At 37.4% G+C, this 22,942-nt stretch overlaps 4 protein-coding genes across 5 annotated transcripts; 2 read left to right on the plus strand and 2 right to left on the minus strand.

The window, feature by feature from the left end:
• Positions 1 to 1,398: 1,398 nt before the first annotated feature.
• LOC137711620 (uncharacterized) lies at positions 1,399 to 4,835 on the minus strand. The gene is made up of 6 exons (XM_068450876.1): positions 4,544 to 4,835; positions 3,972 to 4,429; positions 3,504 to 3,851; positions 3,015 to 3,389; positions 2,629 to 2,843; positions 1,399 to 2,332 (listed from the first exon to the last, which is right to left on the minus strand). The coding sequence occupies exons 1-6, from the start codon at positions 4,714 to 4,716 to the stop codon at positions 2,084 to 2,086; spliced, it is 1,818 nt and encodes a 605-aa protein (XP_068306977.1). The 5' UTR covers positions 4,717 to 4,835; the 3' UTR covers positions 1,399 to 2,083.
• Positions 4,836 to 12,797: 7,962 nt separating this feature from the next.
• On the plus strand, positions 12,798 to 15,895 carry LOC137711740 (protein CUP-SHAPED COTYLEDON 1-like). The gene is made up of 3 exons (XM_068450994.1): positions 12,798 to 13,126; positions 14,356 to 14,621; positions 14,942 to 15,895. The coding sequence occupies exons 1-3, from the start codon at positions 12,973 to 12,975 to the stop codon at positions 15,632 to 15,634; spliced, it is 1,113 nt and encodes a 370-aa protein (XP_068307095.1). The 5' UTR covers positions 12,798 to 12,972; the 3' UTR covers positions 15,635 to 15,895.
• Positions 15,896 to 16,713: 818 nt separating this feature from the next.
• On the plus strand, positions 16,714 to 17,748 carry LOC137710558 (cleavage stimulating factor 64-like). Of its 2 annotated transcripts, none has more exons than XR_011064981.1 (3): positions 16,714 to 16,864; positions 16,994 to 17,071; positions 17,214 to 17,481. XR_011064981.1 is itself a non-coding variant. In XM_068449622.1 (3 exons), the coding sequence occupies exons 1-3, from the start codon at positions 16,772 to 16,774 to the stop codon at positions 17,746 to 17,748; spliced, it is 345 nt and encodes a 114-aa protein (XP_068305723.1). In that variant the 5' UTR covers positions 16,714 to 16,771. The 2 variants fall into 2 exon arrangements, 1 of the variants encoding a protein (XP_068305723.1); XM_068449622.1 differs by lacking the exon at positions 17,214 to 17,481 and adding an exon at positions 17,575 to 17,748.
• LOC137710557 (CRM-domain containing factor CFM3, chloroplastic/mitochondrial-like) lies at positions 17,688 to 22,276 on the minus strand. The gene is made up of 9 exons (XM_068449620.1): positions 21,268 to 22,276; positions 20,614 to 21,079; positions 20,399 to 20,529; positions 19,652 to 19,996; positions 19,239 to 19,395; positions 18,866 to 19,158; positions 18,714 to 18,773; positions 18,390 to 18,473; positions 17,688 to 18,214 (listed from the first exon to the last, which is right to left on the minus strand). Exons 1-9 carry the CDS (start codon positions 22,126 to 22,128, stop codon positions 18,113 to 18,115), a joined length of 2,499 nt encoding a protein of 832 aa, XP_068305721.1. The 5' UTR covers positions 22,129 to 22,276; the 3' UTR covers positions 17,688 to 18,112.
• Positions 22,277 to 22,942: the final 666 nt, after the last annotated feature.

Below are 22,942 nucleotides of genomic sequence, written 5' to 3' on the forward strand. Positions count from 1 at the left end.
TTGAGAGGTAATTTCCATATATATTTTTTTCTTTTGCATGTCGATGTTTATTCTGATCATCAATTTTTCATATATTTCAATTGAATGACCAGAATAATACAATAGTGTGCAACTACGTGTGATAAAAAATTTGTGCGGAATTCACTTCCCCTATTCCTTTAGAACAACTAACTATTAGTCTAGTAATATACAAATCTCTGTGCTCTCCTTAATGTATATCTACATATATAAAGTGAAAAGGCAAAAAAGGTAAAGTTTTCAATATCCATTCAATGGCCTCACTTTAATTGGTGGGTGGTTAATTATTCTTTCTCTGTTTCTGAATTTTTTATTAAAATATATAATTAGATCTAAAGCAGGAATAAAACTTAATTTTTAATTTAAAACAAAGGCCAATTAACATGGGCGTGAAGGAGGCTAGTAACTAGTTAGTGAAATGAATAGCTTGTATTAACAAAAAATAACTTTCTGATGAAAAATAATAATAATAATAATTTGGTCAGTATTTTCATAATTATTTAAGGGCCTGATAGGCCCGTACAATGTCTTGGGTAGGCTTAAGACCGGCCCACTAAACTAGATTAAGGGCCTGACAGGCCATGGGTTATAGGTCTCGCGTTTGAACTTGATCTTCTGCCCAAGTTTTACTTCTGTGTTTTAGAAGACTGAGAGGAAGATGGTGTGGCCGGCGACGACACAACCAATAGACTAGTAAGTCGTTTCTCAACCTTTTGTTGTTATTTTTATTATTTCAATCTTCTGAAATATATGCGTAGATCATACGAGCCATATGGAGGGATTGGAATTCCCAACCTTAGTATATATTAGACTGTTAATTAGCAAACAAAAGAATTATTGATTATATTTATATGATGAGAAATGTTACTGACTCTCTTAAAGTGGGACTCCGTCACTTCACAGTTTAACGTCAATTCTTTTGTTAACATTATAACAAAAAAACTTGGGGCGGGGGGGGGGGGGGTGTGCAGCACATGGAAAGTCTCATTTTTAAGAGAGTCTCCTTAGTATTTCTCTTTATATGATAGATTAAGGAGAGTGACAGGGTTGAATTGATGGCACAAATTTACAATTAGACTATTGTTGCGTATGAATTACAATTAAATATCAGTTACAAATGACGTCATGTGCACAAGATTAACTAGGTAACCCCAGTAGTTCTGATTGTAATTGATTAAGGAACACATTAATGTTTTGACGGTGCAATGATGAAATTTTCTTATATTATCTAAAATATTCTATACCATAGAATTTTGAATAGTTAATGATCAATCAAGTATACAATAATTAAAATCTACAAAGCACTATACAATTTTCAGCAAATGATATGTGACATTTGACATTTGAAATTATGTGACAGTTTCAAAAACCCATGCAATAACTGAGTACAAAATTAATATATTTCCTTTCCAATCACCATGATTTCCCAACTATAATAGTCAATAGGTCATCACCTTTAAAAAAGTCATGCAATCTCATTGTCGACCCACCCTCCAGATACAGAAATCTTTAAAAATGGTGATATATCAGACTTTATTTCTTTTTTCATTGCCCAGCTAAGTGGGTCCTAAACCCTAAATTAACCACATATATATGATATAACCCTAATCCCTTGAGTGTACCATGTGCTACCTTTTTATTCCACTGCATCTGCACATGTGTTTGAAGCAGCCTTATTATTCTTCCTCTTTAGTCTTCTCCTCTTTTGATTCAGCTCATATCCCAGCTTGTAGATAAACCCTAATTTTTTTTAAAAAAAAGCTAAAGCTAAAGTAACTCTTGTCTCTCTCTCTTGATGTTCCTTGCTTTGTTCTCTCTCTCTCTCTCTCTCTCTCTCTCTAAACATTATTTCATGGATTCGAAAACTCCAAAATCCATGTCACCTTCAGGTGGTTTATTTGATATGTAGTTATAGGCCCTACCTCAGTAATATAATATTATATATTATAATGGTTTTTACAAAAGGGTACCTGGGTAGGATATTCATTCATTCTCTGTGAAGTCACGCATGAACATTCATGTCACGATGTCTAGTCATCAAAGCAACACAATGGTGGTACGTGGGTCATTGTGCTGGGAAGAAAAGTGGGGAGGAATCTCTTTGGTATTTTCTCCCATCCAGAACTCGCACTTTGCTCATCTTTGCTTCGCACCAATGCAATTGTTCTGCATTTAGGTCGGTCATTCTCAAAACCCTAGATACCAGTTTTAGGTCAATCAGACCCATCAGTATCTCCATCTCTTCCTCCACCTTCAACCTTCGCTTTCTCAGGCATTTGTGGGAACGTCGAAGATCTTTGATTTTCATCTTCTTCTGCTCATGAAATTGGGAGAAGTAGGATTATATCCGGAAAATGTTTATACATGACGTATGTTCTTTAACTTAAAGAACGGACGCGCATTGATATTGTCAAGAATGTATCAATCACATGTTTGTACACTTTGTTACAACAGTGATATTAGTAACTTGACATTACTAATAACATATCGACAATCAGTTCTTTAATAAAGATGGACTTCCGTTATGGATAATAATTTGGTATAGTAAAAAATAAATGATAACGCAACATAATTAAGCAATTGACATAATACATATATATATGAACTTACCTTTTGATTAACTTTCTTCATCAGATGGAGAAGAGTGGGATCAACTGAACCTTTTCGTTTTCTTTTGAAGAAGGATACTAATTTCTGGCAGGGTTTTTCCTTATCAGTCTTGAGAAAATTCATGAACGTTCGGATTCCGTCTTCCATTATCATTAAAAATGCAGCTGACGAAATTTTTGAGCCAAAACCTTCATCCTTTTGATGGTCATCGTCTTCTGAAATTTATGGCATAAGATTCATACATTAGTTAATTAACTTTGTTTGATCCCTAGACCTTTTGCATTCTTTGATACAATTTAAAAAATTCTATCATGTAACATTCAAATTGTTAAAGAAAAAGGGTATGAATTAAAAGAAGTTAAAGTACAATTCTTCTGCAGATGTACCTCGATATTCTGGCACTTGAAGTAACTTTGGTGCCAAAAGCCTCATCCTAGCATAAATCTCTGGCCTCCTGCCTTGCTCATAAGGCTCATTCTCTACATATCTTTGTAGAAGCACTTGAAATTGCTGAAATTTCTGTGCTAATTCGCCAGGAACGCCGGGATCAAACTCACTTCGTGATGCCCTTTTTTGCTCAAAATTCTTGTAGTTCCAATTAAGTGCTTCCCATGTTAAGCAAATTTGTGCAACATAAGCAGCCTCCAGCTCATGATAAGGGTTGTGACGTACATCAGGCAGCCTTTTTGTTGCCGTAGAGATTCTATGAACAATCCTTTCCGAAATTGATCTTGGACAAACTTGAATAGACTTAAGTGATTCTAAAAACAAAAATATAGCATATATAATGTCAGCTTAAGATATTAATAAAAGAAATCATTACAAAAAGGAAGAAAATATAGCTAGATAATAAAAAATAAAAAAAATTAAATTACCTGTTTCATGGAGCTTTTGGGCACTAATTCTGTCTAGGAACATCATTTCTTCATCATACTTTTGGAAGACTGTGTAAGACTCCCATTTGGGGCAGCTTCGCCGGGATGAGGAAGAAAAGGGATCTTCAGTGGCAGAATCCCTGCAATTAATTGAGCTTCTCCATTCAGAAGAGCTCTTAGAAGTTGATCCAACAGTTGAGTCACCAAAAATTTCATCCTCTTTATTGTCTTGAACTTGGAACTTCTTGTTCTTCAATTGTGATGCCCCGAAAACCACAAAATTTTCGTCACTGGATAAATGCGTCTGATCTGCCCTATTGATTTCAGTATTATGTTCATCACAATTACCTGTATGATCAAATAACATAAACAAATGTCAGGCTGCAAATAGTACAAGTATTAGAAGTACATCATGTGACTAGCTAGCTAAGTGTAACAAACTTTAGTGCTTGAAATAATGCGACATACCGTCACCATTTTTGTCACTTTTATGTAGCTCTATAGTTATCGGAGATGTGGGCCACACACGATCCTTCGCAACAGAATTGAGAACTGAAACTGTATCTTTCACGGGGATTTCCTCCGCACCTTGATCGTCATGTTCAGATTCTAAACCTTGTGGTGACTCATGCAAAGATTCATCCGGGCGGTCTTCAATTATTAAGCTCTCCCGTGCGCTAATGAATTGGTCTTCCGAAAAACATTTTTGATGATGATGCTGAAGGTTATTGTTAGGCAAAAACATCAGTGATTCGCCGCCGTGAATGATGTCAGCCACCAGATCATGATCATTTATGGTACTGCAGTATTGGTGACCAGGAACATGAAACTGCCTTTGTTCGTCTTCTTCTTCCTCCTCCTCCTCCTCCTCCTCCTCCTCTTCTTCTTCGTCCGAAAACACGTAGTCTTCGTATCCATTCTGGCTTCTGCAATCCAACAAATAAATGCATACAAAAGGGTAAAGATTAAGTAAATTAAAGAAGTAAAACACAAAACTGAGCATGCAGTTAAGAACTTAAAACATAAGGATATATTAAGACCTTGGGAAAATAGGGTTGCTACCAACAAAGTAGAAGAGTTTGAAAAGAAAAATGGAGGAGAGGTAGAGGAAAAGGAGGAGGAGGTGGAAGGCGGAGGAGGTGTTGTAGAAGAGCCTAACTAGTGCTTCCTCAGCTGAACATGGCATTTTCTTCTCCGAAAAATGAGTTTGCATGGAGCCTCTAGTGTCTCTCCTTCACAAAGCACAATGGCAAAGTGGGAGTATTACTCCTTGAAAAAAAGTTAAAGCGTGTGCTTTGGTTTGCTTTCATAAATACTCTCTTCCTTGTTGGTCGAAATAGTTTTTTCCCCAAGAAATGTTTCGTGTCCTCCAATATTGCAAGTGCCAACTTTACCTTATATATGTTTCGTATTATTAATTTGATATTTATAAATAAGCCACTTAAATCGTCTATTTTATAATAAAGGAACACGTATAACACTATTTTGAAGAAAAAAAACTTTTAAACTTAACTGTTACAACTGACATTAATATAGGTAAGAGATAATTTTCTATAATTTGATTCCTTAAAGGTTTCTCACTACCACCAACAATTATTTTAAATATTTCACTAACTTCTTCTTCTTCTTCTTCTTCTTCTTTTTTTTTAGGTAAAAGATATTGCACAGTCTTGATTAAATTGCTTATGAAAATAGTTCTTTTGCATGCGCTCACATTGTGTGAAACAAATCGTGAGAATCATTTCTAATGCAGTATCTTTGTATTAAAAGAACATAAACCTTGTATTTTAGTTTGTATTTGAAGTAAAAGAACTCCTTTTCCTGTTTCTTTTTATTGCTAGAATTAAAGTAGAAAATCCTGTTCTGCAAGAAAGGGGCCTATGCTATATCCAAATAAATAAATATAAGTATATAATTAGAAACAAAAATAAAAAGAAGAGACCAAAACCAAGCCACACGCATTGGTAGACATGTATGCATGCCACTTTTTAAAAGAAGATATAAGATAATATTATTTTCAAATAAAAAGAAGCTGAAATAAAAATAAATAACTTAAAGTAGATAATTAGAGGAAAAAAATGACATGACATAAGTTTCTGTACAAGGTTTTGGTCAGATAATTAGTGGAGGCTTGAAGGCATTAGTATTCTTTGCCTCCTATAATATATAAAGAACCTTTTTATAAAGCTATGAATTATGGGAGGTGTTGTCAATTGGATTTTGGAGCTTCTCTTTTGGAAATCTTCTTGGTTGTTTCTTCTCGTCTTTAATTAACTTTGCCACTAAGATTTCTGCATGCATGTTTGTCGATCCAATCAGCGGTTGATTACTTGATCAAGCACGAATCAAATCACCAGATTATGAAGCACTAAACTATGATTTGTATTAATTAATTAGTTTACAATGGATTGAGCTTTTAACCACAACTTCGTATCTTTGCTTGATAAGCTTGAAAAAAAAATCCCAAATCTTGGTAGCCCAATAGTAAATACATTCCTGAATATAACCCACGAAAAGTCCAATATTTGCATAATTCTTTGAAGGGGGGAAAAAATCGTTTGGTGCCACAAATTGGATTGAATAATCCACATAGCCAAAGAAATTAGAGTAAATTACATTTTAACTCTTTCTGTATGGGTGCAATTGCAACTTATTCGTCATCTTTAAAACATTTCAATCTCATATAATTACATATTATTTCATTTTCATATATCTGTTAGCCAAATTGTCGATTTGACCTTTAAATGATGACATGACAAATGTAGGGCCTATATTTTTACTCACGTGAAAGTCAAATTTGTCCATATAGATTAAAAAACAAATGATAAATTACATTTTATCACCTTAACTTTGAGTCATATAACAAACTCATATTTTATTTTTTAAATATTACAATGTCATATTTCAACTGACGAATATGTTACAATGTTAGACCTCCAATAATCAATTCGTCAAATTGGCCATTAAGTGATGATGTGGCAAATGCAAAATCCATATTTTTGCTGATATGGTAGTCAATTTTGCCATGTAGATAAAAAATAAAATTATAAAATAAATAATTTAAAAAGAAAATAATTTTCTGCACAGTTGACCTCTGTCCTCCTCACCTGAACCACCACGCTCACGTCGTGCTTCCCCTTGCCCAAAACCAACTACCAAGTATCTACCCATGATCCCACACCTCGAGATCAAGATAAATTCACATCCACATTCACCGAAATTAGAGAGCCGCCAAAAACCTACTCCAAATAGTTGAACTTGAACAAAATTATATCCTGTTCATCAAATTAGAGGAGTAAATGTCTAGATGATGGTGGTGGCAGTAGGAAGCCAGATCGAATTGACATTCAAATGTTAAAAATAAAATTAGAAGTAGGAGTTTTCTACATATTGGGGATTAGGGTTGTTCGAGAGGGTGGTGTGGATGAGCTCATGATCAGGTTGGTCACCAAGGGTTTTAAGGATGGAACGGATTTGGGTGACGTCAGAGACAGCGTGTTGAATGGCAGAGAGGACTTTGGGGTTAGAGAGGTGGGGCATCTAGGTTAAGGATGGGGGTCTCACTACTACAAAAGTGGCTTATTGTGTTGGTGGTTGGTGTCGGTTTTATATAATATACTGGCGGATAAGACATTTCCGACACCCTCTTTACATGGTGTCAGAATTACTATCGGGTATAACCGACATAAACTGTCTATGTCGCTTATAACCGACATAGATTGTTAATGTTGCTTCTAATCAACATAGTTTTTAATCTTTTTAAATGGTGGTGTTGTATAAAAAGAAAACCATGTCGTTTTCAATCGACATAAAGTCAGTGTCGGTTAAAAAAAATCATGTTGCTTCTACCCGACACTAATAATTATTTTTATATATTTTAAAATCCAATGTCACTTGTAGCTGACACTAATAATTATTTTTAAATATTTTAAAGCTCAGTGTCGTCGGTTGTAGCTGACATGTTGGTGTTCTTTATCCAGTGCTCCAACGAGTCACCACAAAAGGACTTGGATTGCTAGCATGTCATTAACTCACAGCCGTTCATCGTCATAAAAAAATCAGAACCATTCCCTTATTTGAAACCAATCCAACTGGCCACCCCAAAAGCACTTGGATCGCCAACATGGCAAACCCCACTATAAAACACCACGCACCAAAACACTCCAGACCAAAATTCAAATCCGAGCTCATCTCAGTTCCCAACAATTTGTTTTCCCTCCTAAACGAATAGTTTTCATTTCCCCAAAAAGTCAGAGAGAATGGAAGCCACGAAAGCCACCAAGGGCGCCGGCGGAAGAAAAGGCGAGAGAGGAAGAAGTCGGTGTCCAAGTCAGTTAAAGCCGGTCTCCAATTCCCCATCGGCCGTATCGCTCGTTTCCTCGAAAAGGGATGCTACACCCAACATACCCGTACCGGCCTCCAATTCCCCGTCGGTTGTATCACTTGTTTCCCCGTCACCTGTATCACTCGTTTCCTTCAATTCCCCTTCTGCTTCTAGCTCTCATTTCATGTAAACTTTTTTTTAATTATTATTAATTAAAAACAAAGACAGATTTTTATTTTTTTATTAATAGTTTGTGGTGTCGCTTATGGGCGACAATATATTGGTTATTGTATTTATCGAATTGTTAGATGGTGTTGGTTGGGACCAACATCAATCTGCTCCATCTGACAGTATTTGTGTACTTAGTGTCGCCTATATCCGATGTGAGTCTCGATGTTACTTTTAACTGACGCTACTATCCTTTTTTATTTTATATTGCTTTCCTTCTTGGTGGATTAAGGGGATTAACCGACATTAAAAGCCTTTTCGTGACGCTAGCGTTAGTGTCGGTTCTATTATCCAACATTGCATGAGTTTATGTCAGATTTTTACCAAATATCTGACAAAAATTATGTTTTCTTGTTGGTGTTTGGACCATCAGTTATAGGTAATTTTGTAGTAGTGTATGGCCGAATGGATGAGCGTCAATGCAGATTTTACAAAGGTCAGAAGAGGCAGTGGGACGGTTTGTTAAGCCTGGGACTTCAAGAGGGGATGCGGGACAAGACGTAGGAAAGCATGGGAAATTTGGAGAGGCTGTGATCCATTGGATGACATGGGATAAGATGGGAAGCGATGGGATGAAATTGAAGATATGGGGTCGGAAATATGAAGAGTGGGTGGTGGTTCTTGAAGAAAGTTGAGGTTTAACCATAAAACCAATTAGCAATATGAAGAGTAGCTCAACTTACTTATAAGCCCATGTAAGGTCTCTCCTCCCATCAATGTGGAATTCATTCTCAACGCGCCCCTCACGTGTGGCGAATTTTTAAGCCTAACACGTGGATAATATAATAGGGTGACGTAGAGCGCGTGTGACCGTTCCACACATGGGACAACGTGCTCTGATATCACGAAAAAAACTTGAGGTTCAACCATAAAACCAATTGGTAATATGGAGAGTGGCCTAACTTACTTATAAGCTCATGTAAGGTTCTTCATCCCATCAATGTGAGATTCATTCTCAACTTTGTCTGTGTGAGTGATGACTTATGCAATTGGATGGGATTTTGAAAAAGAAGAAGAAGGATGTTAGACTGAGTCTCAAAGTTTACTCTCTTTTCGGCTGCTATGAAGGTGCTAGATGTCCGCCATTACTTTTCTTCTGCTTTTGGACATCAAATTAACTTTCATATGTCTTCGCCTTATTTTTCAAACAATGTTTCTACTCATGATAAGGTGACTATTGGACAGGTTTTGCAAATCTGACATTGCCATTCCAGAGGTAAATTTGGGACTTCATAATGTGGTTTTTTGCACTGGCAGATCCACTAAGGGGCATGAGGGGTCATCTGACCCTCCTAACTTTGGCAAACCTCCATGGAAAACCACAGTGCTGCCCCTTTGAGGTTCAGAGTTGTCCTTGAGATATGCCCTCCAATTGCTCGATGGAATGCCTCAATGAATGGGCAACGCGTGGCAAGGCAGGGAATTGTATACCGCGTGGATGAAGGTTGCATCGTGCCTTTGCCTCCAATAATACATCAGAGTTTGGTGTTGCAACCTCTGTTTTTCTACCTCTGGATTTCTAAACTTGCCTCAACCTGCCAAGGAATTTCCTAAAGAAAAGTGGATAAGTCTATAGCTGCCACTTCCACTATTCCAAACCCTATTTGCTTTGAAGTAGTGCCATCACTCATTTGGAAGTGTGCCTTTGAAGCAAAACCAAGTCATTTTATACACTTTTAAAAAATAGGACCCAGCCACTTGAAAAAAACTTAAGCTTCTAATTAATCTAGACAATATAAACCCAAATCTTTAAAATCTTAATTTCTACCTAATCCCAAACCAAATTCCAGATTTATAAAATTTGAATATTCATTAATAATAGTAAAGTTCAATAATAATAATAATAATAATAATAAAGAAGCTACAATATGATATTTTCAAAATACAAAACCATGTCGTGAACAATTGTCGCTTGTAATGGACATTTGTAGTTTTTAATGTTATTTATTCATAAATTATGAATGATGGAGTTATGATTTAATTTTTATGGCTATTTGTTGTTGAAAAAATGTGTATAAATTTTTACACTTGACCCCCTAAACAATTTTTCTTGAATCCGCCACTCGTTTTTTTTGGAAAGACCCTTTTAAGGCGAAAGAGCTCATTCTCAAAGTGCAACACAAGCTTGCAGGATGGAAGGGTACCTAACTCTCTTTGTAAACCGGTTCAAGCTTACACTTTAAAAGCCAACTATTTCTAGCATGCCTAATAATATTTTTCCTTCTTTCCGTGTCCTCCTAGAACAGCTAAAGCTATTGAGCAGGCGAGTCAGGATTTTTCTGGGGTTCTTCGAGGACTCATCCTCCTATCGCTTGGACATTCCTCTAAAGATAAAGGTGACCTTGGTGTTAGACTTGTGCTTCATTTTAATAAGGCTGCTCTTTACAAGTTGGGGTGGAGGATCCTTACTGGGGATTCTAACTGATGGGTGAAATTAATACGTGCTAACTATTTTCGTAATTGTAGTTTTTTTTTTTTAGCCCCGAAGAGGGCTTGACATTCCATCGCTTGGAATGGTATTGTTGATTGTAGAAATATTCTCTTTACAAAAATACTACTTTCACCACCTATTTGTTTCATATCTCTAGTAGAAATAAGACTTACATATGTTAGCAGACTCTATCTCTATGATAGAGACAGTAGGGCCAACCAACATTTATACTATCTCTCTAAGTGTAACATTACATTCATTGTATAGCTAGCAATGGTAGAGATTATGGGCTTTCAATTGGGCTTTTGATAGACGGCTTGCTTCTTTTTTATTTGATTTTGAAAGGTAAAATATTGATTGGTCCGTCAATATATTTGTGATCTTATTACTAAAGGTAATGTTAGGGAGACCAAAATTTTAAACCAAATTTACAAACCAAATGATGTGTTACTAAGTGATGTGAACTAATTCGTTGCCTCGTAAGGCTCGTGAGGCGTGGCTTTGGGACTTAGCTAGCTCTTCTTGCCCTAGGGGCTTTTCCTTACATCCCAAAAAAAATAAAAAACTCACAAAGTCAAGGTATGTGTAACTATAGGTGAATAAGTTTCAGACACAGGAAACTTATCCCCCTTTAATTCTTACCATTTTATAGGGGTAGAAAGAATAAGTTTCCGTTATGATTTATCAGTCTTCCACTTTAAGCTGGACAACATTTTTTGCTTCTTTCTTTGAATGAAGCTTGAATGGAGTGACTTTTCCAATCCAATTCAAAACACCTATGAGTTATGGTAATCAGTAAAAATGGAGGAAGTTTCGAGCCTCTATTTAAAAGTCTCACAAAGTAAAATTTCAAACCAAAAGTCACCCATCCTTAATTTTTTTTCTTACAATCAAACGTGTAAAAGGTAATCATACAGTGATTATCGTGTAAATTTCAACCCAAACATATAATAATGAGCACCACCGAGAGAGAGAGAGAGAGAGAGAGAGAGAGAGAGAGAGAGAGAGATGTTTCTAGTCTTCTAGAAACCCTAGCATGCAGGAAACCTGGATGTAGTACTCCATCAAAAGTTGGAGTTAGGATTGAATTTTATGCGAAGCTTGGAAGACAAAAGGAGGTGAGCGTGAAGAAAAAATGTAACGGAAACGCTTACATACAGTCGTACGGGTTGGTCACCATTTTAACCACTCTTGGTAAACTTTGCCCACACATAGTTATAGTTAAATAAATTAGAAAAAGAAGATAAGCCACCTATAGCCTACAGCCAACCATTATATACGAATTAAAAGATCTTTGAACTGTCAATTATGCAATATTCTTTGCTGTAAACAAACTATCATGATCATACGCACTTCCAAACATGCAATCTAATTAATTAAAAAATTTGCAGTATATCAAGCAATCTAGCCATGAATGCATCCATATATATATATATGCTATATTTGATCTTATTTAAGACAATAACCAAACTAACAATAACCAAACTAATTAAACTTCATATTAGAGTGTTAATCTCTTATCAGGTATATGTGTATAAAGAGCTAAGTCATTTCGTAGTTATGTTATCAATTGGTTTTATAGTAGAACCTCAACTTTCTTCGGTTTATTTTACGGTGCAACCTCAACTTCTTTTATGATATTAAGGTATGCTAACCTATGTGTTGAGCCCAACAGCTCATGTGCTCCCAATATGTGTTGCCTAATGCTTACGTTTTAGACTTAAATAACGTCATGCATGATTCCATGAAGGGTGTGTTAAGAATGTGAATTTCACATCAAGAAATTAAGGGATCTTACGTGTATTTTTCTAAGGAGTTGAACTTCTCCTCAACTTGGTTGAGATGTCAATTGATAACAGTAATTTATGATTGAATGAAAAGGGATATACGCTGCAGATTACCATGTTCCCATTGAACTCACAGTAGTAGTAGCGTAGACAGGGTTTGGTGGGTAGAAATGGGTGAAGGTGGTTGGACTGGATCATGGAATTAGAAACAAAATACATGAAATCTGGTACAACAAAAACAAAACCTCGTGCTAAAATACTTGCCACTCATCTTCTACAAAATTTTATTTAAAATGACACAATGTCAAATCCACTTTGATTGAATCAGTCGTAGTCAATGCCATAATCTCAAGCCTCACAGACGACTACTAGAAAATATATATACCCCTCCCTTACGCTCATGTATAGTAGCTGGGGCGTTTTTGGTAATTTAATTATTTAATTCCATTAGAAAATTTGTACTTTTCAATCACCATCTTTGTCAAAGTGTTAGCTGTAATTATCAACATATAAAAAGACTAATGTGGCTAATGACTGGCTTCTTCTTTTTGAAGATCGAGTTTATACAACACAAAGTATACACCATTAATACCTGATCGCCTTGAGCTTTACTTTTAAGCTAGCCAGCATCAGATATCCGTACCAGGGTTTCTGCTCGCATCAAAATCGAATCCACTTGGTTTGTTTATCGAATCAAGAATGCAAGAGAGTCTTCCTCCAGGTTTCAGATTCCATCCTACAGATGAAGAACTGATAACGCACTATTTGTGCCCCAAGGTTTCTGATGTTAGTTTCACGTCGAAAGCTGTAGCAGACGTTGATCTCAATAAGTGTGAACCTTGGGACCTCCCAGGTATATACATATATATATATGGTCAGATTATGTTTATATATGTGCATCATGTTCAACCCTATTCTTCTGTTCATCTGCCTCACATTTTTGCCTTCTTCCTATAATATCATCTGATTATTCCTAGTTTTCTATGATATTTCATTCTTCTTATTCCTTAGAGGCTTTTAGTAACGATCTGGATGATGATCACAATCTGTCTTTCTTTAATTTTCCTAATGGCTTTGTTGAATTTATGTAAGTAAAGCAATCTTTCCTGAAAATTACATGCAATTCAAACAGGAAGAAAGGATAGTATAGGAGCAGATTTAGGCTTAGCCAAGTTGGCTAGAGCACTAAGTTTGAAGCTCTATCCCCGTTTAGATTAATTCAAGGCTTTTTAGCTAAAATGGTCCCTGAGATTTGCATAACTCCTCATTTTGATCCATGAGATTTAAAATCAGTAGAACTGGTTCATGAGCTTGTCTACCATCAATTATTTTCGTCATTCCGTGAAAAATCACGTTAAATAAGAAATAAAATGAAAAAAATGCCCTCAATTTTTGTCAAATCATTTTGCCATTTTAATCCTTATTTTAGCAGATATTTTTCATCAAATGACCAAAATGATTGATGGTGGACAAACTCTAAGACAACTTCTATTGATTTTAAATCTGAATGACTAATAAGTGAGAAGTTATACCAATTTCAAAAACTATTTTATATAAAAAGCCTTAATTCAATATGCTTGGATAACAAAGAGAATAAAGAAAACTATGTTCCAATCTCTTCCTTCCTCTTTGATTTGTTTGACCAACCACACCAAATACATACTTCCCATGACATTTTTTCAGACTTTCTTAGGTTTACGGTATATCTTTTGTTAAGAAAGGATAGTACTATTCGCACACCATTTTTACCTCTCACATATTTATGTTAATTTTTTGTCATTGATTTTTTAAATTCATTAGATTTGATGGCGAAAATGAGAGGGGTGTTCGAGAAGTAAAATTGTAAAAATAGGTATGTGGATAACACTACCCTAAAAAAATGCAATCAGACCTTTAAAAATTGTTTCACAACATACATCTCTTATACTAATTTACCAACAGATATACTTGAATACTATTTTTCAGAACGTTCTTAATTAGCTTAAATATTCATACTTTTGATAGGAATATATTTTGACAGTAACGTATTTAACCGATATATGCAACTTACAAACAAACTAAATTATTATGTGATTGGTGAAGGCAAGGCTTCGATGGGAGAGAAAGAATGGTACTTCTTCAACCTGAGAGACCGAAAATATCCAACTGGGCTTCGAACCAACCGAGCCACGGAAGCCGGGTACTGGAAAACAACTGGGAAAGACAAGGAAATACATCGTACAGGTGTACTGGTTGGGATGAAGAAAACCCTAGTTTTCTACAAGGGCAGAGCTCCTAGGGGTGAGAAAAGCAATTGGGTCATGCATGAATACAGATTAGAAAACAAGCATCCTTTCAATTCCTCAAAGGTACAAATTACTATAGAAGAAAACAATTGGATCGTTTGGGACTGCTATCTTAAAACCACTTCTACTGATAAGCACTTTTGCTAGAAGTGCTTACCTGAAAAACACTTGGAGGTTCTTCTAAAAAGGTGTTTTTCAGAGAGTTATTCTATTAAACATAAACACTAAGTTTTTTGGTAAAAAATAGTCAGATGCGTTTTTGGTTGTCATAAAGTGTTTTTAGCCATTTCAGAAACAATCTCAAACACTTGGCCTTGATCGATTATATTTATAATTCTTTAATTTGCTAGGTTTAATTTTTTTATTGGTTTCACAATATGCAGGAAGAATGGGTGGTTTGCAGAGTTTTCCAAAAGAGCATTAGTGCATTGAAAAAGCCACAGCAAGCAACCACATCCTCCCATCAGCAGCCGTCGACAGAATCTCCATGCGACGATACGAACTCAATAGTTAATGAATTCGGCGACATCGAGCTGCCAAACCTAAACAGCAATATTAACGCAAATTCATCCAGCGGGTTCAGCAACAACATTTCCTCACCCCCAAGCTATTACAGCAATATTATTGATCATAGCAAGAACAACATTAACGACGTTACCAACATGAGTTTGAACATGAATTGGGCAGCAACAGCGGCGAGAGAGGCAGCCGCGAACGCTGTTTCATGGCCGTCAAGCTTGTTAAGTCCCTCAAATCTTTCGGTGAATTCGTTGCTTCTTAGGGCATTACATCTTAGGAGTAGTACTAATAATAACGGTAGTAATTTTCAACCAAGAGATACTAATCATGGTCAAGCTACAGCAGGCACTAGTACTCTAGATTACTCATCATATAATAATATGCAGCAGCAAGGAATGATGCCGTCAATGTCTCATCACATTGGATCCAGTACTACTATGGATCATATAAATTCAAATTTTCAAGCTTCTTCGTCGAGTATTAAAGATCAGATGATGGAATCGATGCCACCACAACAACATTCGGAGCAACCATTCAATTTGGACTCCATTTGGTGAAGCTGTGAAGTGTACATTCTGATCAAATGAATAAGCTAATAACATCTTGTAAAGTTCGGCTTCGTTACTGTACTAATCCTGAAGTACTGGTTATGAAACAAATGCAGTACCACAGGGAGAGTAGACTCACAAGCACGTACGTAAAGTTCGATAATGTTCCATATATTTATAACTATGTTAGATTATTATGTCAAAAAATAATAGGGTTCTTGCCCTAGTTTATGGGTCTGTTTAATTATGTTGAAGAGTTTAGTATTATGCTGGTAGGGAAAACTCCCTATGTTAAATCTGCACCCTCTCATATTATGAAAACATGTTTCTCATGATCAAACATCTCAACAGATTTCTCTCTCAAAATTCATAAGGTAATCTACACGATGAAGGTAATGGTTAAGAAAATGAAAGTTCATCAATCATCATTGACAAGAATTTTTTGTTATTATTATAACAAAATTCGAACCAATTATTAGTAGCTAAATGCAGAGGTTCGAGATCTCAAAAGAAATATAGACTATTCAGATCCACGCAATGCCTTTCGTGGAGTTGATTTATGTTAATTATGTATGAACTAGATACTAACAACATTCAGAAAAAATAATACAATTATCCTTATATCGACTAAAACGTTGTCAATGAATATCCTTTTATACGGACTTACCTGAAATGAGTTGGAATGAGCATTAAGGAAAACTAATGAAAATGGCTTGAAAATTTTGAGTTTTAACGATAAGGACAAAATAAATGGTAAAGTGAATAGTGCCAAGATTAACTTTTTAGTGTAAAAATGTGATTTTTCGTTAAAGTGAACAATACCAGAAATTTTTCGTTAAAGTTCCCTAGAATTAATCCTAACCATGATTTCTCTACGTTTTATTAACAAATATGAAATAAAAAATACGTATATTAGAACATGTAATCTTCCGACGGCCACGATTTTACTGATGGGAAAAATCCAGCAGACTTATAAAAAATAAAAATTAAAAATGCAGCCCAAATCATAATAAACTGTCGTTAAAGCGGCGGCCCAGGCCTATTAACCGTTAAAACTAACCAGCACACCGGAAAGGCGCGCACTCTAGTCTCCGTCTCTCTCTCTCTCTCTCTCTCTCTCTCTCCCTCTCTCCCTCTCGGTGCACAATGGCGGGAAAGCAACTCGCCGGCGACGGCCGACTGGCTAACGTCGCGGGAATGTCGAAGAACCAGCTTTACAACATCATGTCTCAAATGAAGGTATCCCTTATCTCCCTCGTATTTTCTACTTCTCCAATTTTCCTTCCGAAATTTTCTTTCCCTCCAAACACCCCGAAATTGACCTACGACTAATGTCGACGTTCGTTTTCTTTGTTCATTTGAATGCAGAATTTGATAGAACAGAACCATCAGCGGGCGAGGCAGATCCTTTTTCAGAATCCAGACCTCACCAAAGCTCTTTTCCAGGTTCCTAATTTTGTCGAATTTTTCCCCTTTTTGCTTAAATATTTAAATTTGTCTACGATGCAGAGGGTTTTGTGTAGTTAGGTTTTAGTCTCTGTCAATTTTTGTTTTTCCTTGATTTGTTGAGATAGTTTTATATGATTAGGGTTCAAAGCTGTAAAGGTTCGAATAGCTTCCGAGGAAAGTTGTTCATTTTGGCTCCCAACGAGAAAACAAGATTTTACCTTTGTTAATGCTAAATTGACGTGTGATTTTGTCTCGGTGATGTTTGAGAGTTGATTGCTTGGGGAATATATTTGTTAGGCTTGGTCTCTGATCGGTTTGATTACGTAGTAGCTTTGGTTCAGGAACTACGGATTTTACCTTTTACTACTGATATGATTGCTGGCTGTATTTCTGGATTTTGTATTTGGAATGGCATACGCCTTTTCTTTCTCTGGAAGCCTTTTTGAAGTGTTTTCCTAGTTGTGCACTTATGTTATATGCTAACTTGAGGTTGTCTGTAGATTCCCAGCATTCAGCCACCGACATCACATAATTCTCAGCAGTCGACACAACCAACTCAGCAACCAAACAGCTCCCTCGTTGCCTGGTCAAGTTGGTTTACACGACCAAACAGGGCCATCGCAGGTCCAAGCTCCTCCGAGAAAGCAATACCAAAACCAACCGGCAATGCCTAGTTCATCAGCTTAGGTGTTAAATCTACATCCATTTGTTGTATACACAAATGCATAAATTAGAAAACGTTAACTACAAAGCTGTTGACCAACGAAATACATCAGAATTTTATCTATATGCTAAAAGCCATTCTGTTCCAATGTTTTGCTCCCTTGCTGCAAACTCAGTCCTCTCTGAACAAAGCTCCGTTGAATCCATCTCATGCTCCGAGTCGAAGATAATCATTCACGCTTTTAGACAATCCACTAGGCAGGATAATTAGCATTGCAAGGCTAATTCTTTACAAGCATCCCATGCTTTGCCATTGTCAACAGTTCTTGTTCACGCGCGCAAGATGATCAGCGTTTCAAAAATGGACCAAAGTTTTTAATCTTCGTTTTCCCAATCAGAATCTTCATCATTGTCACTAACATCTGAATCCACGTATGAATCTTCATCTTCATCCTCATCCTCATTTTCGTCCTCGCTCTGCAGATAAGAATCAAATATTTTACTCTCATTGCTTGATACGGGGATAGTTAAGGAAAGCCAAAATCTGTCCTAGAGGTGGCATGCTAAAAATTTATACTAATACAATCAATCTGATTGGAGCTCATGGCCACTTGATAGTAAATAGATGACAACGAGAAGCAGGATATCTCACTTGGACTAATTCCAACGCACGATGAATCTGCTCGGGATCTCTCGAGCTCCAGGAACTCTCATCTACATCATCTTCAGAAATACCCTGTTCACAATCAACAAAGCTATGGTCATGCGAGTGAGCAAACACCCATACAAAAGCACAAAAATGTATCATGCATATTATTGGAGAAACCAAAGCTGTATAGCAACAACCGGCCGTGCGAGAGCGTGCATACGCTTGGATTGCACAGTGAACAGATGAAGATGAACAAACATATAGTGATCACTGATTTTATCAGCAGTGCTTCAGATACGTGTTGAAACAAAAAATAATATAACTTACAACTTGAGATTTCATTTGCTCTATGTTCTTCTCTAGTTCAGATATGTGCTGACTGAGAGCCTGCATGGGACATAAGAGATCTAGTGTGAGGTGAAGAACATCAACGAGAGCGAAATATCCAAAAAACTGGGAAATAAAAATTTCTTAGAAACCTCATGGCGTTGCATGGCCACTGATCGTTTTAATGCTTTAGCCTTAGTTAGAAGGTTCCTTGGCCTCAAGGTAATGGGTCGCCGATAATTCTTTCCCCGATAGTAAATGAGAGCATATCCCTTTGGAACTCTTTCTATCGCCACAAGTATACCACCACTCTCATATTCCAATAACCTAGCTGTATCTTCAACAAAAGCAAGAGTCTTTTGCTTGCTTATTAATTTCACTAGTTCTCTGTGCTTCCAATGCAAATGCATGTTTTCGACGACACCATCAAAGACACCACGTATGCCTGGTAAATTATGAAATAAAGACCATTAGTGTTTCAGCTAAAAATTCTATCTTCACCTCAAAAATTAGAAGATTTCTTACCAAGAGGCAAGTACGCTTTCATTCTCAAACCAACCCGGCGAAACATAACCCGTTCCTCATCAGTGATTGTTTCCTGATCATAATCGGGACCCGCAGGAAGCATTAATGATTCTATCTTGGACAGGAGTTTCTCTGCTCTTAGCTTTTTGGCTTGGGCCTGCCAATGAGTTCAGAATATCAAACTAAGGTACACATATGAATTTACATGTATACTTTCTTCCGCAACTAAGTTATGTCTAATGAATGTTAAATGATATATTCTGGATAAAAACATGTTACAAAAATGGCACCACTCTAGTACCCGGGTCTTTATACTTGAGTCGATTCAATTCCAAAACTATTGCATTCACAAGGAGTGAGAACAAGACCCTTACAGGCTCGTCCACTAAAAGAAGGATAGAGAGAATACTTACAACACCTAGTTTATGCTCGATTCGTCGGACAAGCTTAGCATTCTTAGCTCTCGAATCTTCTTCAATCATCCTTTCCCGTTCTTCAGCAGATATTTCTCTTCCCCAACGAGCTTGAGCCTCATAAAACTCAGCCAAAGTCCCTGCAAGTGCCTGTCCTTCCACTGCACCTGTAGAAGCCGCATCTATTGCTTTAATCCGCATTTTCTCTTCAACATCTTGAACCTGTTTCGTTAGTTCCTGTCTTTCAGCCAGAGCAGCAGCCACACTTGTTGGAAGAAAGTCCTTTCCACGGTAAATGACAATGTAATATTTGTTTCTGAGCAGTAAAACGCCACCTGTTAAATTCTGCAAAATAGAAGGAACTTTAAATCAGTATCCATTGGTATTTATTCCGTAGGTAACAATCAGAAGAAGATTACAAAAAAACCTTAAAACTATTTGACGAAAGAAGAAAATAAAATGTGCTGAGTGCCTCTTCAACCATAGATTTGGTAGAACATGCAAGGTGGAGGCGCTTAATGGCAAACTTATTAACAAGTAATAACAGATTTACACAGGTTCCTTAATTAGAAGGACGGTGTTTCGCATTTTTTCCTTGAAAAACAAATAAAAATGCAGAATAAGCTTGAGAAAGTTGTAGCAGGAAGAACTGAAAGTGCCACTAATGGACAGGAACGAAAGGTAAAATGTCACATGAAAAACACAAGGTTTGATGGTAATTAGGACAAGAGACAATGTTGAACAGACCTTTATCTCCTCAGCCATCAACTTGTTGTTTGTATTCTGGATACCTCGTTTGACAGCAATCTTTGCAACAGAGCTTTTCTCCCAAAGTTTAATAATAGCCAATGCCAACCCTTGATGGTTTCTATTTCTCCCTTCATTAAGAAAATAAGAACAAAGAGTTATGTCAAATATTGACACGGTAAACTGAAGAAAGGTACACAGAAGGAGAATTATACCAAGGGCAAAATGACAAGGAAGCGACTTGGCAAGTTTCCGTAAGGTAGTCATCTCTGCATTAGTCAGCCTTGATCGCATCCCCGTAGGGAGAAGCCTGAAAGGTGTTTTGTAGCCAGGAATTGTTTTGGGAAGCAAATCAGCATCAACAGGAAGTACTCCTGTACCCCACCACTCTTCGAAACGTGGACCTAAATCATCCAATAGGCTGTGAAACTCAGCTTCCTCCTCCGTCATGTTATGAACACGCTCTGGAATTTTCAATGCTTGCTCAGTGTTATCTGGACCTGAAGTTGCATCGTTGCCACTTCTCGTCACCAATGTTTCAGCTGAAGAAACATCTGGGATAAAAAGACCACCCCTTTCCCCATCAACAGTTTGGGATTGAGAAGGTCCTTTGTAGTTACTCCCTCGGTACACAACCATGACACTTCCTGATCGCCATAAAACTAACCCTCCTGTTCGACGCTGACCAATCACTACAAGCAGTCAGTTACATTACGAAAGTAAAATGCTTCTACATGTTCATTTCCAAACTCGACATACAATTCCAAGCTGCATTCAGCAAGTACTGTAATTTACACTCAACACACATATATACAAATGTAAATTGGTCATAACACTGCAAAAACTGAAAATTCGAGAACTGAACAAACCTCAACAATCTCGTGAGCCGTCTTCATGTCCAATGCCAGCACCTCATGGAACTTGAGCCTCACCAGCTCCGTCTTTCTCCATGTATCGTGAATCTTCTCTAGCACCGCCTGGGTGATCCCGGCCTTGGGCACACTGATCCTTTCCCTAAGCACCATCCCCATTCTCCTCAGCCGCTTCAGCTCCTCGTCCTCAATTGTCAATTCCGCCAAGGACGGAGCTTTCCCTCTCCTCTTCCTCAACCCCTTCACCTCCTCCTTGTCATTCACCTCCTCCTCCTCCTCTTTCTCCCACGGCAATGCCACCTCATTAGCGCTCTTCTCCTCCTCCAATACATAATCCGGCCGGACCCACTCCCGCTGCAACAAATCCCCGAGCTTCTCCTCTCCGCTTGCCACCGGCACTGAATCCTGACTGTCCAATCCGATTCCATCGTCTTCCCCCTCATCGTCCGACCCTAACCCTAAGTTCCGCAACCGGAACACGATTCTCTCAATCGCGTTCTGGCCTTTATCCTTGTCAAAGTACCGAGTCGAATCCGCCTTGCCATCTTTCTCTCGTCCCTGCGACTCTTTGACCTTGTCGTTGACATTCTGGCGGGGTAATTCGGCGGGAGAGCTGCGATTGGGCCACTTGTTGAGCCAAGGAGCGGGCGAGGCGGGTCTGGATTTGTGCTGCGGGGGTTTAGCGTTCGGATTTCCGCCGTGCTCGGTGGTTCTGACGGAGGAGGAGAATGTTTTGACGATGCGAAATGACGGTTTTGGGGCCGAGAAGAGGAGGCTGAGAGAGGAGGGCGAGTGAGAGGTGAGTGGGAGTGAGTTCCTCAGTGGCATTTCGGAAATTTTCGCGGTTGTGAAGGCCATTTGCGGTGAAGATTGAAATAAATTGTCAGCTTACTGTGGCTGTTGACGGCGGCGCGCTGTCATTTTCTAATTGGTCGGAGCCTGGAAAGCGGTGGAGCGACGGGAGGTTGGAGACGAAGACTCTGTAGTTTTGGAGGAGACGATAAGATTTTCCTGGGAAGATTTTCGGATATTTTTTCCTGTATATGTACTTATGGAATTTTATCGGGGGCACCTCTGTAATTTTGGTCGGGGAAGAGCTCTCCCTCTCAGGCCCTAATTTGCAGAGGATAATTGATGTTGGTCTTATAAAATTGACGGAGTGTGCAGTGGAATAAATAAATAAGACATAAAATTTACAAGGTTCTTCTACAATCAGTGTGACTGGAGTACGTCCTCGAAGAAGCAGTGATGCTTTCATTTATAATCTGAAGTAATAAGATTACAAAGATAACTCTCTCTATTCTCTCCTCTTTTTCTTTTCTCTGCCATGAGCCTTGTGGCTTCTCTCTTCTTCCTCTCTTCTTTCTTCTTTCTTTTCTCTCTTTTCACCCATAAGACTTGTTTTTGTGTGTGATTTTATATGGAAGGATGAGGCAGAAAGTGGATTAGTGGACAAACATGTAGAGTTGTAGTGGGTTGACCATCCACACATTGAATGGCTTATAAGATTACAACATTTGGAAGTTTTTTCTTAAATTTTTATTTTTTTAACAAACGATATTTTACGATAAGGGTTGGGGTAGTTTTTGAATTTTAATTCTTTTGAAATGTAAGAAAAGTTTCTTATAGTGTGGGAATTCTCGAGTATATCAATGGATGACATACATTACTG

The sequence above is a fragment of the Pyrus communis genome, chromosome 12 (assembly GCF_963583255.1).
Source record: "Pyrus communis chromosome 12, drPyrComm1.1, whole genome shotgun sequence".
Classification (NCBI taxonomy): domain Eukaryota; kingdom Viridiplantae; phylum Streptophyta; class Magnoliopsida; order Rosales; family Rosaceae; genus Pyrus; species Pyrus communis.

Coding starts and splice junctions, on each gene's coding strand:
- LOC137711620 (XM_068450876.1), bottom strand. CDS start 4,716: ATGCAAACTCATTTTTCGGAGAAGAAAATGCCATGTTCAGCTGAGGAA. Junction 3,852..3,971: donor AAGTGACAAAAATGGTGACG/GTATGTCGCATT, acceptor TTGATCATACAG/GTAATTGTGATGAACATAAT. Junction 2,333..2,628: donor TGAAGAAAGTTAATCAAAAG/GTAAGTTCATAT, acceptor TTTCATGAGCAG/AAGAAGATGAAAATCAAAGA.
- LOC137711740 (XM_068450994.1), top strand. CDS start 12,973: ATGCAAGAGAGTCTTCCTCCAGGTTTCAGATTCCATCCTACAGATGAA. Junction 13,127..14,355: donor TGAACCTTGGGACCTCCCAG/GTATATACATAT, acceptor TGATTGGTGAAG/GCAAGGCTTCGATGGGAGAG. Junction 14,622..14,941: donor ATCCTTTCAATTCCTCAAAG/GTACAAATTACT, acceptor CACAATATGCAG/GAAGAATGGGTGGTTTGCAG.
- LOC137710558 (XM_068449622.1), top strand. CDS start 16,772: ATGGCGGGAAAGCAACTCGCCGGCGACGGCCGACTGGCTAACGTCGCG. Junction 16,865..16,993: donor ACATCATGTCTCAAATGAAG/GTATCCCTTATC, acceptor ATTTGAATGCAG/AATTTGATAGAACAGAACCA. Junction 17,072..17,574: donor TCACCAAAGCTCTTTTCCAG/GTTCCTAATTTT, acceptor GGTTGTCTGTAG/ATTCCCAGCATTCAGCCACC.
- LOC137710557 (XM_068449620.1), bottom strand. CDS start 22,128: ATGGCCTTCACAACCGCGAAAATTTCCGAAATGCCACTGAGGAACTCA. Junction 20,530..20,613: donor TCCTTGTCATTTTGCCCTTG/GTATAATTCTCC, acceptor TTCTTAATGAAG/GGAGAAATAGAAACCATCAA. Junction 19,396..19,651: donor TCGAGCATAAACTAGGTGTT/GTAAGTATTCTC, acceptor ACTCATTGGCAG/GCCCAAGCCAAAAAGCTAAG.